The sequence below is a fragment of the Lethenteron reissneri genome, chromosome 10 (genome assembly GCF_015708825.2).
Source record: "Lethenteron reissneri isolate LAM-NWPU_2019-01 chromosome 10, ASM1570882v1, whole genome shotgun sequence".
Classification (NCBI taxonomy): domain Eukaryota; kingdom Metazoa; phylum Chordata; class Hyperoartia; order Petromyzontiformes; family Petromyzontidae; genus Lethenteron; species Lethenteron reissneri.
The window spans coordinates 4,992,724-5,006,370 of NC_083788.1; the positions used below are offsets into that span (position 1 = coordinate 4,992,724).

The window sequence follows — 13,647 nt, forward strand, 5'->3', positions numbered from 1 at the left end:
GTGGTTGATGACGTCCCTTCCAATGATTTGCTGAGTTTTGCACCCATTTCTCTCGGTTGAAATTGTGTCTGTGTTGATAGAAGCCAGTGGGCTTGCAAAGGAGCCACCGTGCTTTGCAAGCAGATCAGTGCCTTGGTTCTTTCGGTAAAGTCGCTGAGGTCACTTCAGCTAAAATTTTCTTGTCGTAGTTTTCACACCTGATGATGATTGCTTGTGTTGTAATCGAAACGTCGTGAGAATTTTTTTATTACGTTTCATTTTTTTTACCATTTTATTATTTCCCTTCTACGTGACTTTACCGAAAGAACCAAGAATATGAATCCCTGCAGTCACGAAAGCTTGAAATCGAAATTGAAGCAGATCATTGTTTTGTTTCGGAGACTCGCATCTTGCTGCGTGTTCATTGTACACATTCGGCTTTGCATTCCGAGATCCGACGAGTCGTCTGTGCTCGAGTCTAACGTTGTACTGTCCTTCTATGCTCCCGTGTCTATAACCACTTCACCCACCCGACTTGGACCGAGCAGCTTGGTCAAATAACCTCCCCCCCCCACTCACCGCACGCTCCCGCCTCCACGCATACGGCTTGAGAGCGGTGGGGGGGCTGCATCCAGCAGGGGATTGAACATGCACACAGTGTCTTCTTGGTTCTTTCGGTAAAGTCACGTAGAAGGGAAGTAATAAAATAATAAAAATAAAACATAATAAAATAATTCTCACGACGTTTCGGCCACAACGCAAGCAGCCGTCCTCAGGTGAAGACCAGGTCTGTCAGACGCTGTCTCCCCGACAGACCTGGTCTTCACCTGAGGACGGCTGCTTGCGTTGTGGCCGAAACGTCGTGAGAATTATTTTATTATGTTTTTTATTTTATTACTTCCCTTCTACGTGACTTTACCGAAAGAACCAAGAAGAAGAACAACAGCAGCAACGACACAACACATCAGGAATCAACACGCATGGGTTTCCAGTTCCTTATTTATTTATTCATCCATCGTGAATATCCCTCCAGCGCCCACCCGGTTTATTGAGACTTCCCATCCCTGCCTTTGAACATCTTAAACAGGACCATGAGGGGTGTCTTAGCAACCGGAGGTTCGCTGTGGACCTGGAACCCTCCGTAGCGCTTACTCTGTCGCCTCGGACCAAGCCCCATTTCGTCTTGGGACCACAGAGGTCCGCCGATCTCTGCGGCACCGGCCATAGGAACGGCCCCGGGCGAAAGGATCCAGGGCCAGGAGGAGGCGATTGCACGGGACGCTTCGGCCGCAGTGATAGCGTTCTGCTCGACTTGGTGGTGGCGATGTTGCTGCTGCTGCTGCTGTTGATGATGATGATGTTGTTGTTGTTGTTCGTGTTGATGTGGCTGTAGGTCACTGTTTGAGATGATGGCTCTCTCGGAGAGATCTTGAAAGTCTTCAGAGCCGGGCTCCACGAAGACCTATCGGTGACATCAGCCGCAGCAGCATCAGCAACATCATCATCATCAGCACTCACACCGCAAGCGGTCTCTGGTTGTTGTTGTTGTTGTTTTTGTTGTTTGTTTTTAGCTCAACATGAGCCCAGCACAGAGCACAAATTAGCGGGACCACGCAGAGACTCCGCAAAAACCACGTCATAGGTGCAGTGGTCCGCATCTCCCGATGAGCATGGGTGGCTACGTACGGTGCGAAAGAAGTTCAACGTACATTCATAGAGGGGGTCTCCGGCAACCAAAATAACGAGAGTGCATTTTTTTGCGAATTCGGTATTAAACGTCAATATATCAAGAAGCAAGCTTTCTTCAGGGCGCCGCGTGCGGATATAGGGAGCTGCAAGCTGCCGATCTCCTGTCCTGCAACGTAGCGCTCCTGTGTTTAGAGGAGGAGGAGGGGGGGACAAAAGACGTTGGGCTCATTGCCCCACCGTGATGTGATGACCGCAAGCGAGAACGTGGACTTTTGTTTTGTTTTAAACGGGGAGGGGAAGACCACGGGAGAGGAAGCAACAACGTAGAGGGATGGAGGGGACGGGGGAATGCTCGGTGGGATCATGGCGGTCCCTACTCTTTGGCTCTTTCGGCAAAGTCACGTAGAAAGAAAAAAATATTAAATAATAAAATACGACGTTTCGATTGCAACACAAGCAACCATTATCATGTACAAATTAATGAATAAACAAACATAGTGAACTTGGGAATATAATGCAATACAACACAGAGAGTCGGCCAACACCACAGTCAGGTAGAACTAAATTTGAGAGAGAGAGACAAAACACAGACACAGAGACACACACACAGAGACTCACAGAAATAGACACACAGAAAGACACATAACATAAACACACAGAGACTCACACAGAGAGACACACAGAGAGAGACACACAACATAGACAAACAGAGACTCACACAGAGAGACATACAGAGAGAGAGACACACAACATAGACACACAGAGACTCACACAGAAACACACAGAGAGAGACACACAACATAGACACACAGAGACTCACACAGAGGGACACACAGAGAGAGACACACAACATAGACACACAGAGACTCACACAGAGAGACACACAGAGAGAGACACACAACATAGACACACAGAGACTCACACAGAGAGACACACAGATAGAGACACACAACATAGACACACAGAGACTCACACAGAGAGACACACAGAGAGAGACACACAACCTAGACACACAGAGACTCACACAAATAGACACACAGAGACTCACACAGAGAGACACTGAGAGAGACACACAACATAGACACACAGAGACTCACACAGAGAGACAGAGAGAGACACACACAGAGACTCACACAGAGAGAGACTCACACAGAGAAACACTGAGAGAGACACAACATAGACACACAGAGACCCAATGCCTCTGTGTCGAGGCCTTAAACAGAGAGAAAGAGGGGGGGGGGGTCTCTGTTAAAGGCTACGCGGTGGAGCGTTTGTCTTGCTGTGCGAGCGGGCTGAACGTGCGTCAATGCTTCCCGTCTTTATCTCTCCTCCATCCACAACCTTCGCCTTCTGTCTTTGTCAACCACAACCGACCCCCTCCTCGTCATCCGCCTCCTCCACCGCTCACTCGCTCACCCATCCGCACCTTCCCACCATCATCTCAACATGAGCAGCAGCATCATCAGCAGCATCAGCAGGCACGTCACAACACCGCCGTTCGATTCGCCTTACGCGAACCTCACTGGCACACCCTCATGCCCAGTCATCCACTTTGTTCACCAGGAAAAGATAAAGTTCCCCCGAATAGCCTTCCCAGGCTGTCGGGGCAAGTGCCGTTAGCAAGCAGCGCCTATGAAGGTTTTACCAGGGGGTGGGTTGTCAGCACCACGCACGGCCGCCTTTGTCTCCCCAGTGGCGATGTTTACTACACACCGCACCAGATACTCATTTGAGGCCGAGTCGACCAAGGGGAGGCCTAGGACCGCTTCAGATAATCGTCACCGGTGTTGACCGTGGGCTGACATCGAACTCGCTTCATGGCGCAGTGATATACAAAGACAAAGATCCCCCATACAGCCTTGAACATATTGATAGGGCAAGTGCTGTTGGCGAGCAGCACCGATGTGATACTGTGTACACAAACACACAGCTCCGATGAGCTCGGTTGGCTACGTACGGTGCGAAAGAAGTTCAACACACGCACTTGCATATGCGTGTGCTGCGCATACAGCACTGGGGGGAGACAAAGGCGCTCGGGCGTGGTGCTGCCCCACCCCCACCACCCCCCACCACCCCTCGTGTGTCGCACTTCATCGGTGCTGCTTACTCGCTCATCATCAAGAAATAAAAACTGGTGTTGGTTGGTGGCCTTGAGCAGGAATCGAACTCGGGTCTCCAACCACCCACCCACCCACGCACCCCACCCACCCCACCCACGCCACGCACGCTACCCACCCACCCACGCCGCCCACCCACCCACGCCGCCCACCCACCCACGCCACCCACCCATGCCACCCACCCACGCTATCCATGCAACCCACGCTACCCACCCACCCACTCCAACCCCACGCCATCCACCCACGCCACCCACCCACGCCACCCACGCCACCCACGCAACCCACGCTGCGCTACCCACCACCCACGGTACCCACCCACGCCACCCATACAACCCACGCCACCCACCCACCCACGCCACCCACCCACGCTACCCACCCACCCACGGTACCCACTCACGCCACCCACGCCACTCACGCCACCCACCCACCCACGCCACCCACCCCCGCTACCCACCCACGCCACCCACCCACGCCACCTTCGGCTGTCAATCTGTCACCGGTCTCCCTTAGAGGCCGATTGTTCGTCCGGCCTCGAACCCTCCCCCCCTCCCCCCCCGTTCGTTGTTCCTCAACTGTTCTCGAACACGACGCCTCCCGAAACGCGTTCGCTCTCCGATCCTCTTCCCGATCTCCAGAATGCTAATTCCATAGCACGCCGAGGTCGGCTCTCACCAATGCACCTTCTGTTCACTTCCCCCATCTTTTGTGTTCCTCTTCCGATTGTCGGCTGTCCTTGTCGCCGATCCATGTCAAGAGGACAGGGCAACGTCGCAGCGATTGTCAACGGCCCTCCGATGGCCACGTGGGGAATATTCGCTTTTCATTATTAAATCCTTTATATTAAGTTCGCTTGCTTGCTTGCTTGCTTACGACCGTGCAAATCTTTCGGTCGTTTTTTTAACCCACTTCCCGTGATCCAATCGAGCTGACATTTTGCACACAGACTCGTTGTGCGAGACAATTAATGTTCGTGAACATTTTTTTTCCAATTTTTTAGACTGTTTAGGGAAAACAAATTAAATATTTAATTACCAATTGCTTAATACTGGCAGACAATCATCTGACCCATAGGTGGCAGCCATCTCAAGCCAAAGGACGAGAGGACTCTAGCCGCCACGCATATAAAGGATTTATAGTGATAAACCTTGTTTTTACGGGTTATACTTATCGCAATTACATTCTCAACGGCTCCCCGAATCGCCTCTCGTTCTCCCGCCCTTCATTTAATCCTCACGATCTCGATCTGCCTGCAATAGTCCCCCCCCCCCCTATAATATATATACTCTATATTCTATTGTGTTTTTCAGATGTGGCCCTTAAGCAATGGCGGTATGTTTCGTACGTGATTTATCGTGAATGTCATCGTGTTGGTGACGGTGAAGACACTGAAATAATAATTGGAATGGTACCGATGTCGATGCTGCTGCTCATTATCGCCACTATTATGTTGATAATAGTGGTGATGATGGCGGTGTTGATGGCAATGTGATCCGCACCTCCGATTGACACGGTTGGCTACGTACGGTGTGAAAGAAGTTCAACGTACATGGGTGTACATCTGCATGATGGTGAGGCCACTGATGATGGTGATGATCCGTCCGTTTGTGTGTTTAATCACCGTCAAATACTGTGTTCATATTTAGTTTGATTCCACGGTTCTTTCGGTAAAGTCACGTAGATTGAAAAAATAATAACAATAAAATAATTATTATTTTATTAAAATAAAAAATTAAAATAAAATAGTGTATATTTTATTGTACCTGGGTGTACATCTAATATATTTATTTTATTTTATTGTTATTATTTAGAATATGAATTCCTGCAATCACAAAAAATGTTTAAGTAAAAATTTCATATTCGTTGTTGAGTTAGGCCAGGCAGAAAGTAGAGTCGTTTAATACCAGAATCCTGGACATTTTTAACGCTCCACCATACGACGCATTAATGACGCTTATAAAGATTCCATAAATACAAAAAAAATCACTGAATGTAAAGTCGACGTTTCTCAAAAACTGCTTGAGCCTCTCTGTCAAGGTGGTTCAATGAAGCGAGGGTGGATATCTAGCAATTCGTCAAACTAATCTATTGTCGTTATCATCATCATTGCTATCATTATCATCACGTCATGTTATAACTTCATCATCATCTGTCTTGCCAGGCTAATACTGGTAGGAACCACCTGGTTCCACCGGCCCACAGGGGATTATTGTGTCCGTCCGTCCGTCGTGCATCCAAAAATGGAAGGGGTGGGGCTGGGTGGAGAGGGGAGGGTGGGGAGGGGCTGGGTGGTGAGGGTGGGGAGGGGATGGGTGGGGAGGGTGGGGAGGGGTTGGGTGGGGAGGGTTGGGCTGGGTGGGGGGTGGGAGGGGTGGGGCTGGGTGGGGAGGGGCTGGTTACACCGTGGTGCCCTTATAAAACTCAACGTTTAACCTACTCACGCCGGCTTGTGCCCGCCCTCACAGTCGGGCATATTTGCGGAATACACCACGCCGCCGTTGACCCTGGCCATTGACCGAGCAACCCAACGTTCCTACCAGCTCCCTCCGCAGGAATGTGTTAGCTGTTCCTGCGGATGTTGAACATGATGAAGGATGCTTCTGCTACTCATGATGCTACTACTGTTGCAGATGATGTAGTTGCTGGAGGTGTTGCTGCCAATGATGATGATGATACTCCTGCTGTTATGGAGTGACTCATGCTGACAGCTATGGCTGCAAAGTTTGGTCGTACATGTTATGTGTATCGTTTTTTGTTAAATTTGAATCACAGTTCCTATGATTACGGTTACATTGTTTTCCATAGCCTTATTTTGGTGATTGCGAAAACGTTTTGGTTTAGCCATGTTTGTTTGTTGTAGGACAGAGTTAGCCTGATAACTTGAATCTACATTGTCTTACGGTTGTTATTGTTTGACTTGCATCCCACTGGGATTTTTGCACACAGCGTTGATATACGGTGCTTTTTTCCTGGAAGATTTTGCTGTTTTTTCCTGGATTTTTCTGTTGCGTGTAGTCACTTTAAGATGTCTCTCGTTCACGATTTTGTTTGTTGCGGTTGCACCCGAGTCAAGAGCCGCATGGCTCACAGGGCTTTACCTAACAAATGAAATTGAACTGAAACTGTTTCTGCTGTTGATGATCATCTCGCTAATAATGGTGATGGATTTCTGATACTACTTCTGATAATACTACCGTTGTTGCTGCTACTGTTGATGATGGTGTATCTGTCGCTTGTGACAGTGATGCCTCTCTGGCTGCTGATAATCATGATCATTAGTATAATGATGATGTCTCTGCTGCTGCTGCTACTGATGCTGGTTACTTCTGCTGATGATTGCTTCTGTCGATGCCATTGCTACTGCTGCTGATGACGAGAGTGATGCTTATGGTGATGCTGATATTGCTACTGATGATGACAAATGCCCTGATACTTGAATTGTGCTGTTCGCCTTTCGGCGTTGTTCTCCGGCCTGACACTGGTACAGACACAAGGCCATGAAGAAGGCTGGCTGTCTCTGGTGCAGGAAAATCAGTTCCCAACGACAATGCCCATATATTGTGAGAACGCGTTTGGTTGCATGTTTTGCCACAAAGCACGTGTGGCAAATGCAGACTTGGTTCCTCGCAAACGGGTATCTATTTGGTGTTTAAACATCTTAACGGAATTACAAGGAGTCATGTTTGCATAGACCGCAATACCTGCAGTCATAATACAAACAAAAGAACATAACTCTGATAATGTATGTGCACTGTCCTTGAAGTTGATTGGTCCACACCCGAGACAGCTTTCCTTAGAGCCTAGTGTCACATGGGTTGGACCAGATGACGCCAAAAGGCGCACAACTCAAAGACAATGCACCATCAGAGTATGAGAGCTCGGGGCAGGCATCTACACTATGGGAACCTCATTTGCCAGTAAAAATATGATAATTGTTTTTTTACCCTTCTATCTGCATTGTCTTTGAGTTGTGCGCCTTTGATTGTGATGATGCCCCGACCACCAAACCCTGCTCACCTTCACGGGCCGTTTCTTGCGGTTCGCCGGCTTGCCCCACCGAAAGTGCCCCACGGCGTAGCCCAGCGAGCGCCTCAGTGGCTCCTCCTCGTTCTCCATCACCTCGTCCTCCATCACCTCGTCCACCAGCTCGTCATTGCCAGCCTGCTGGCCCCAGGCCTCTGGGCCCGGCCGTTCGCCTTGGGCTCCCCGGGCATCAGCCTCCTCCGTTAGGGCAGCACGCTCAGGCAAGAGCCAGGCTCCGCAGTCGCCATTACAGGCCCGAGAGCAAAGGAACTGCAAAATGAGAGGTGGGGGTGGGGGAGTTACAGCGTTAGAGTTAGACTGGTAAAGCAAACAGGTTAGACAAGTTATACAGGCATGTTAAATAGTTAGACAAGTAATAGGTAGACAAGTAATATGTAGATAAGTAGGCCAAGTAGAAAGTGGGTGAGATGGGCTTATTAGGTAGCCGTGATCTATCGACAGGTGGGTAGGTGACATTGACAGGTTAGGCGGATAGGTTTAAGATATGTAGATTATCTTAGGTTACACAGACAGGTAAGATATACAGTTAGGGTAGATTAGATATACACGTTAGACAGGTTAGGTAGACAGGAAGATCGAAGAGACGGGTCGGGGAAATCCAGGGATACTGGATGGGACAGGTCAGACCAGGTGTCTGCAACTAACGTATACAAGAAGAGGCATGTTTTGTGTGTTCGACTTCTGTAAACATCTGAAATGTGTATTTCAAGAGCCACAGTTGCACTGTGTAGAAATACGGGACGGGGGTTGGCGGTACTGAATAAGCAAAGTCTCGAAGCAAGTTCCTTAAAGAGGCGCAGGTTGCCGAGCCCTGGGTTAGACGGACAGGTCAACATCAAGAGGTTACTTAGACATCTCGACAGCCATCAGCAACTGCACCGTCTGAGCGCAAAGAACCTGAAAATACAAAGAGACCTTTAGATTAAATAGGTAGATTTGATTGACAGGTGAGAGGGATATAGGCGAGAATCATCACAGGATAGATCACACTTTTTTACCGTTAATTTAAGGTCAGGGTTATTAAATTTCGATTTAAAGCTTTCGTGACTGCAGGGATTCATCTTCTTGGTTCTTTCGGTAAAGTCACGTAGAAGGGAAATAATAGAATAATACAAATAAAACATAATAAAATAATTCTCACGACGTTTCGGCCACAACGCAAGCAGCCGTCCTCAGGTGAAGAACAGGTCTGTCGGAAAGACAGCGTCTGAATGAACACCACCAGGCTTGGCAGGGTTATTTGTATCGCCGATATTTTGGGAAATCGTTTCTGGCGATGTGGCCGGTTTTCAATGGACAACTCACAATAATCATCGGCGTCGTTGAGCGGGGAATGCGAATGCCAAAGTATACACGCAGGCCTGGTGTCTCGTGTATTGTGTGTGTGTGTGTTGAGCTTCTTTCGCACCGTGTGTTGCTAACAGCGCTAATCGGAGGCGAGAGACAAGGACAAACAACTAAATACATAAAGCAGTTCCTCAAAATATCCGTCCCTCCACGTCAACTGAAGACACAGTTGTATGTTTCCCCACACAAACCATCAGTCCGTGCTGCAGTTCATCATTGCAGCAGCCTTGATTCAAGCTAATAAGGATATAGAACACAAGTTTGGACTAACGGGTTTCCTTCCTAGTGGGGTCATCCGTTACGAGCGTTGCAGTCCGTCGGAGAGACAGAGAGAGGTAATTCTGAATATTAACACTCGCAACCTTTTGGTTGGGAAATCACGAATACGACGTAATTTTACCCGGGGAAAGCCTCACCCGTGTCTCAAACGAGCCCCAACTTAAGGAAGGTTCACTGCCATGTTGAGAATGTTGGGCCAAATCCAGTGTTGAGTATCTTGTTTCGTTGCGAGGATGCCGCAGACCCACGGATGAACCCCCCCCCCCCCTCCCCCAATTTCGCAATTCCAGGGGGTAGCAATGAAAATGTCAAATTTCTAGAAAGATCTCAAACGAATTGGTGGTGGCTGATCATGTGGACATTTATAGCAGCCAAATACTCTCAACGCATGTTGATTATAATTGTGGAGGGGAAAAACCGGAGGACCCGGAGAAAAGAAATCAACACGACCACGGGGAGAAGAGAGACACGCACACTCCAAACAGACAACATGCGTCAGGGTCGTGCTCAAACCGACGATCTTCTGTAGTCCAGGCGAGGGAGTTAACATCTCACCATCGTGGCGCTCGGTGGCGAGACGTTAAACGAATGTTTCTAAAATGGAAGGCAGGCAGGCAAGCACGCACTGAGTCTGTGTAGACAAGAAGGTCAGATCGAGCTGACAGCAAGTGAAATATGATGGCAGGAAGACAGGTAGACATGCAGGTCAGCGAGTCAGGTTAAACAACACACTGGCTTGCTGCAGACTGGTAATCCTGACGATGGCGTGATGATATGTACGATGCTGATCATAATGATGATACACATCATGGTACTGCTGGTGATGGTGATTTTGATGCAGCTGCTGCTGCTGCTGCTACTATTGCCGATGCAATTTCTGCTATTGCAGCAAATGATGATAATTTTGCCAATGCGGATGAAAATGATTCTGTAATTACGACTACTGTGGCGATTATGATGATAAATATTATGTTATAGATGATGATGATGATGATGACAACGTTGCCAATGTTGCTGTAGATGCTGCTGCCGCTGATGATTATGATGATGATGACAACGTCGTTAATGTTGCTGCAGACGCTGCTGCCGCTGATAATTATGATGATGAGAATTCTTCTTCTTGGTTCTTTCCGTAAAGTCACGTAGAAGGGAAATAATAAAATAATAAAAATTTCACATAATAAAATGCAATTCTCACGACGTTTCGGCCACAACGCAAGCAGCCGTCCTCTTCACCTGAGGAGAGGACGGCTGCTTGCGTTGTGGCCGAAACGTCGTGAGAATTGTATTTTATAATGTTTTTTTTATTTTATTATTTCCCTTCTACGTGACTTTACCGAAAGAACCAAGAAGATGAATCCCTGCAGCCACGAAAGCTTTAAATCGAGATGAGAATTCTGTAACAACAGTACTCGTACTACCGTCGCTGATCCTGTTGCTGCTGCTCAAAATGATGTTGATTATGCGAATGTTGTTAATACCACCACTACTTGCAGATGTTCCTGCTGATTGCTGATGTTGATTGTGATGATGTTCATATTCTTTGGGTCTTTCGGTAAAGTCACGTAGATAGGTTCAAAGAAAATAGCAAAAAACTACGAGCGTTCGTCACCAGGAAGAGGGGGACGACCGCTTGTGTTGCGATCGAAACGTCGTAGTTTTTGTTATTTTATTTGAACCTATGTACGTGACTTCACCGAACGACCCAAAGAACATGAATTCCTGCAGTCACAAAAGCTTTAAGTCAAGATTTATGATCATGTAGATTATGAGAATCATGTCACTATTAGTACTACGCCTGCTGATGCTACCGCTGCTGTTTCCTGCCGATTCTGATGATGCGAATCACGATGATGAGTACGGCCATATAATCATCTCTCTCTCTCTACGTCACTCAAGTCACCTGTGCCGCTGGGTCGCTCAGCTGATCCACGCCGAGGCAGGGACCGACCCCGACAGCGGCGCCTCCCCGCGGAGCCAAGCAGACCAGGGCGGCTCCCAAGAGACGAACCAGAGGCCACTCCATCATGATGCTGAGATCTCCTCTCCTCCTCCTCCTCTCCTCCTCTGCTTGATCTCCCTGCTCGCCTTCCTCTTGGTCCTCCTCCCAGGTCCAAAGGCGAACGTCGCGAGAGGGCGGTGGTGGTGTGTGGTGGTGGTGTTTGGTGGTGGTGGTGTGTGGTGGTGGTGTTTGGTGGTTGGTGGTGGTGGTATTTGGTGGTGTTTGGTGGCGGTGGTGGTAGTGGGATTGTGAGCCTGCAACATCGTTGTCATCATCATGGTCGTCATCTTTTGACTCAAAACTTTCGTGACTGCAGGAATTCGTATTCTTTGGTTCTTTCGGTAAAGTCACGTGGATAGAAAATTTAAATTAAAATTACAATTTTAAATAAATTGAAAATAAAAAACGCAAAAAACCCACAACAATTTTTTTTTCTATCTATGTGACTTCACCAAAAGACCAAGAATACGGTCGTCATTGTATTTCATCGGGATCTCCCGGGATCGTAATCGTTTCCGTGATTGTTATGGTTAATCGACCATCATGCAATTCAAGTGAGACAATCATTCTCATCGTAAATCATCGTTATCGCAATTAATACAATGCCATCATTGTCATCGTCATTATCACCATCGGCATTCTCATCGTTATATCCATCATCGCCGTCGTTGTAATCACGATCCCCATCATCACCATGATTATCATCATCATGACCATCATCACCATCGCCATCGTCGTATTCAAGTGGAACAATAGTTGGTTAGAAGCAGCAGTAGTATCCGTTCGCCATAGCAGCATCATGACCATCATCATCAGCAGTAACCGCATCACAGCCATCATCACCAGCATCAGTATTCGCATCATAACCATCATTAGCAGCAGCAGCAGAAACGACAGCAGCATCATCTAAAACGATAGCAACATCATCATGGAAATATGCTCGAAACTCAATAAAAAGTCTAACCCTGCTCGCGTGAGCCAGAGGTGGAAACTCCACGATCCCGTGGCGGGAGCAGTCTATTCCGTTGATCTTCCAGCAGCAGAGAGTGATGGTACTTACGGCGTATCAGCCACGTGGCATTTGCTGCTGATTATTATGATGCTGCTGCTGCTGATGATGATGATGATGTTGTTGATGATGGTAATTATCATGATTTAAATCCGATGTTCAAAAGATGCAATACATCTCAACAGGTGCTCGTCTGGTCAAATAAAGAGGAGGTCACTAAACCGCATTCATGTTTGCGTAACATACGGACACGATCTCCACATGTGACCTGACTCTCGTACTCACGGGCTGAGGACTCAGCGGCAGACGTCAAGTTTATGGCGAGACGAGCAGCCAGGCACACGGCTAGGCAGACAGAGGAGTCGGACACGCACGCACGCACACGCACGCAGAGAGAGAGACGCGAATACACCGCGATAGCAAGACGGACGCGCGCACACGTTCAAGTGCTCGGACACACGAGAGAGGCGCGCGCAGATAGCCAGGCAAGACGCACAGGTAGCCGGACTGAGCAGCAGACTGGGCACGAGAAGGGGTGTTCCGTTGGGGTTATTATAAGGCGAATTGAATGGAGGTCGTCGTGACGTGCCTGCTTTATGATGCCGATGTTGACATGATGGTGAGTGGGTGTGGGTGATTGAGCGGTGGTGGGAGAGAGGAGAGAGGAGGAACAGGGAGGTGAGGAGGAGGAGGAGGTGGTGGGGGCGGTGGTGGTGGTGGTTGACAAAGACGGCGGAGGCTTGGAAGGAGAAGAGATAAAGCCGGAAGCATTGACGCACGTTCAATCTACTCGCAGAGTGAGACAAAGATCCCCCGTATAGCCGTAATCGACGATTGGAGCAAGTGCTGCTAGCGAGCGGAACCTATGCAAACCGGCACGGCACACGAGGGGGGGGTGGGTGGCCAGCACCACGCCCGACCGCCTTTGTTTCCCCATTGGCGATGTTCACACACCGAACCGGGTACTCGTTTGAGGCTGAGTCGACCTAGGGGAGGCCCAGGACCCGTTCAGATAATCGTCACTGGGTGTTGGTGGCCGTGAGCGGGAATTTAACTCGGGTCGACGGGTTCGTAGCGCAGCGTGCTAACCACTGCGCCACCACTCATCTGACAAAGACAAAGATCCCCCGTATAGCATTAACAGATTGTAGGGGCAAGTGCTGTTAGCGAGCACCTATTACGGC

General features: G+C 48.7%; 1 protein-coding gene across 1 annotated transcript; it reads right to left on the reverse strand.

The window, feature by feature from the left end:
• Positions 1-1,024: 1,024 nt before the first annotated feature.
• Positions 1,025-12,991, reverse strand: LOC133340719 (pro-opiomelanocortin-like). The gene is made up of 4 exons (XM_061549109.1): positions 12,749-12,991; positions 11,356-11,708; positions 7,800-8,075; positions 1,025-1,441 (listed from the first exon to the last, which is right to left on the reverse strand). Exons 2-4 carry the CDS (start codon positions 11,479-11,481, stop codon positions 1,025-1,027), a joined length of 819 nt encoding a protein of 272 aa, XP_061405093.1. The 5' UTR covers positions 11,482-11,708; positions 12,749-12,991.
• Positions 12,992-13,647: the final 656 nt, after the last annotated feature.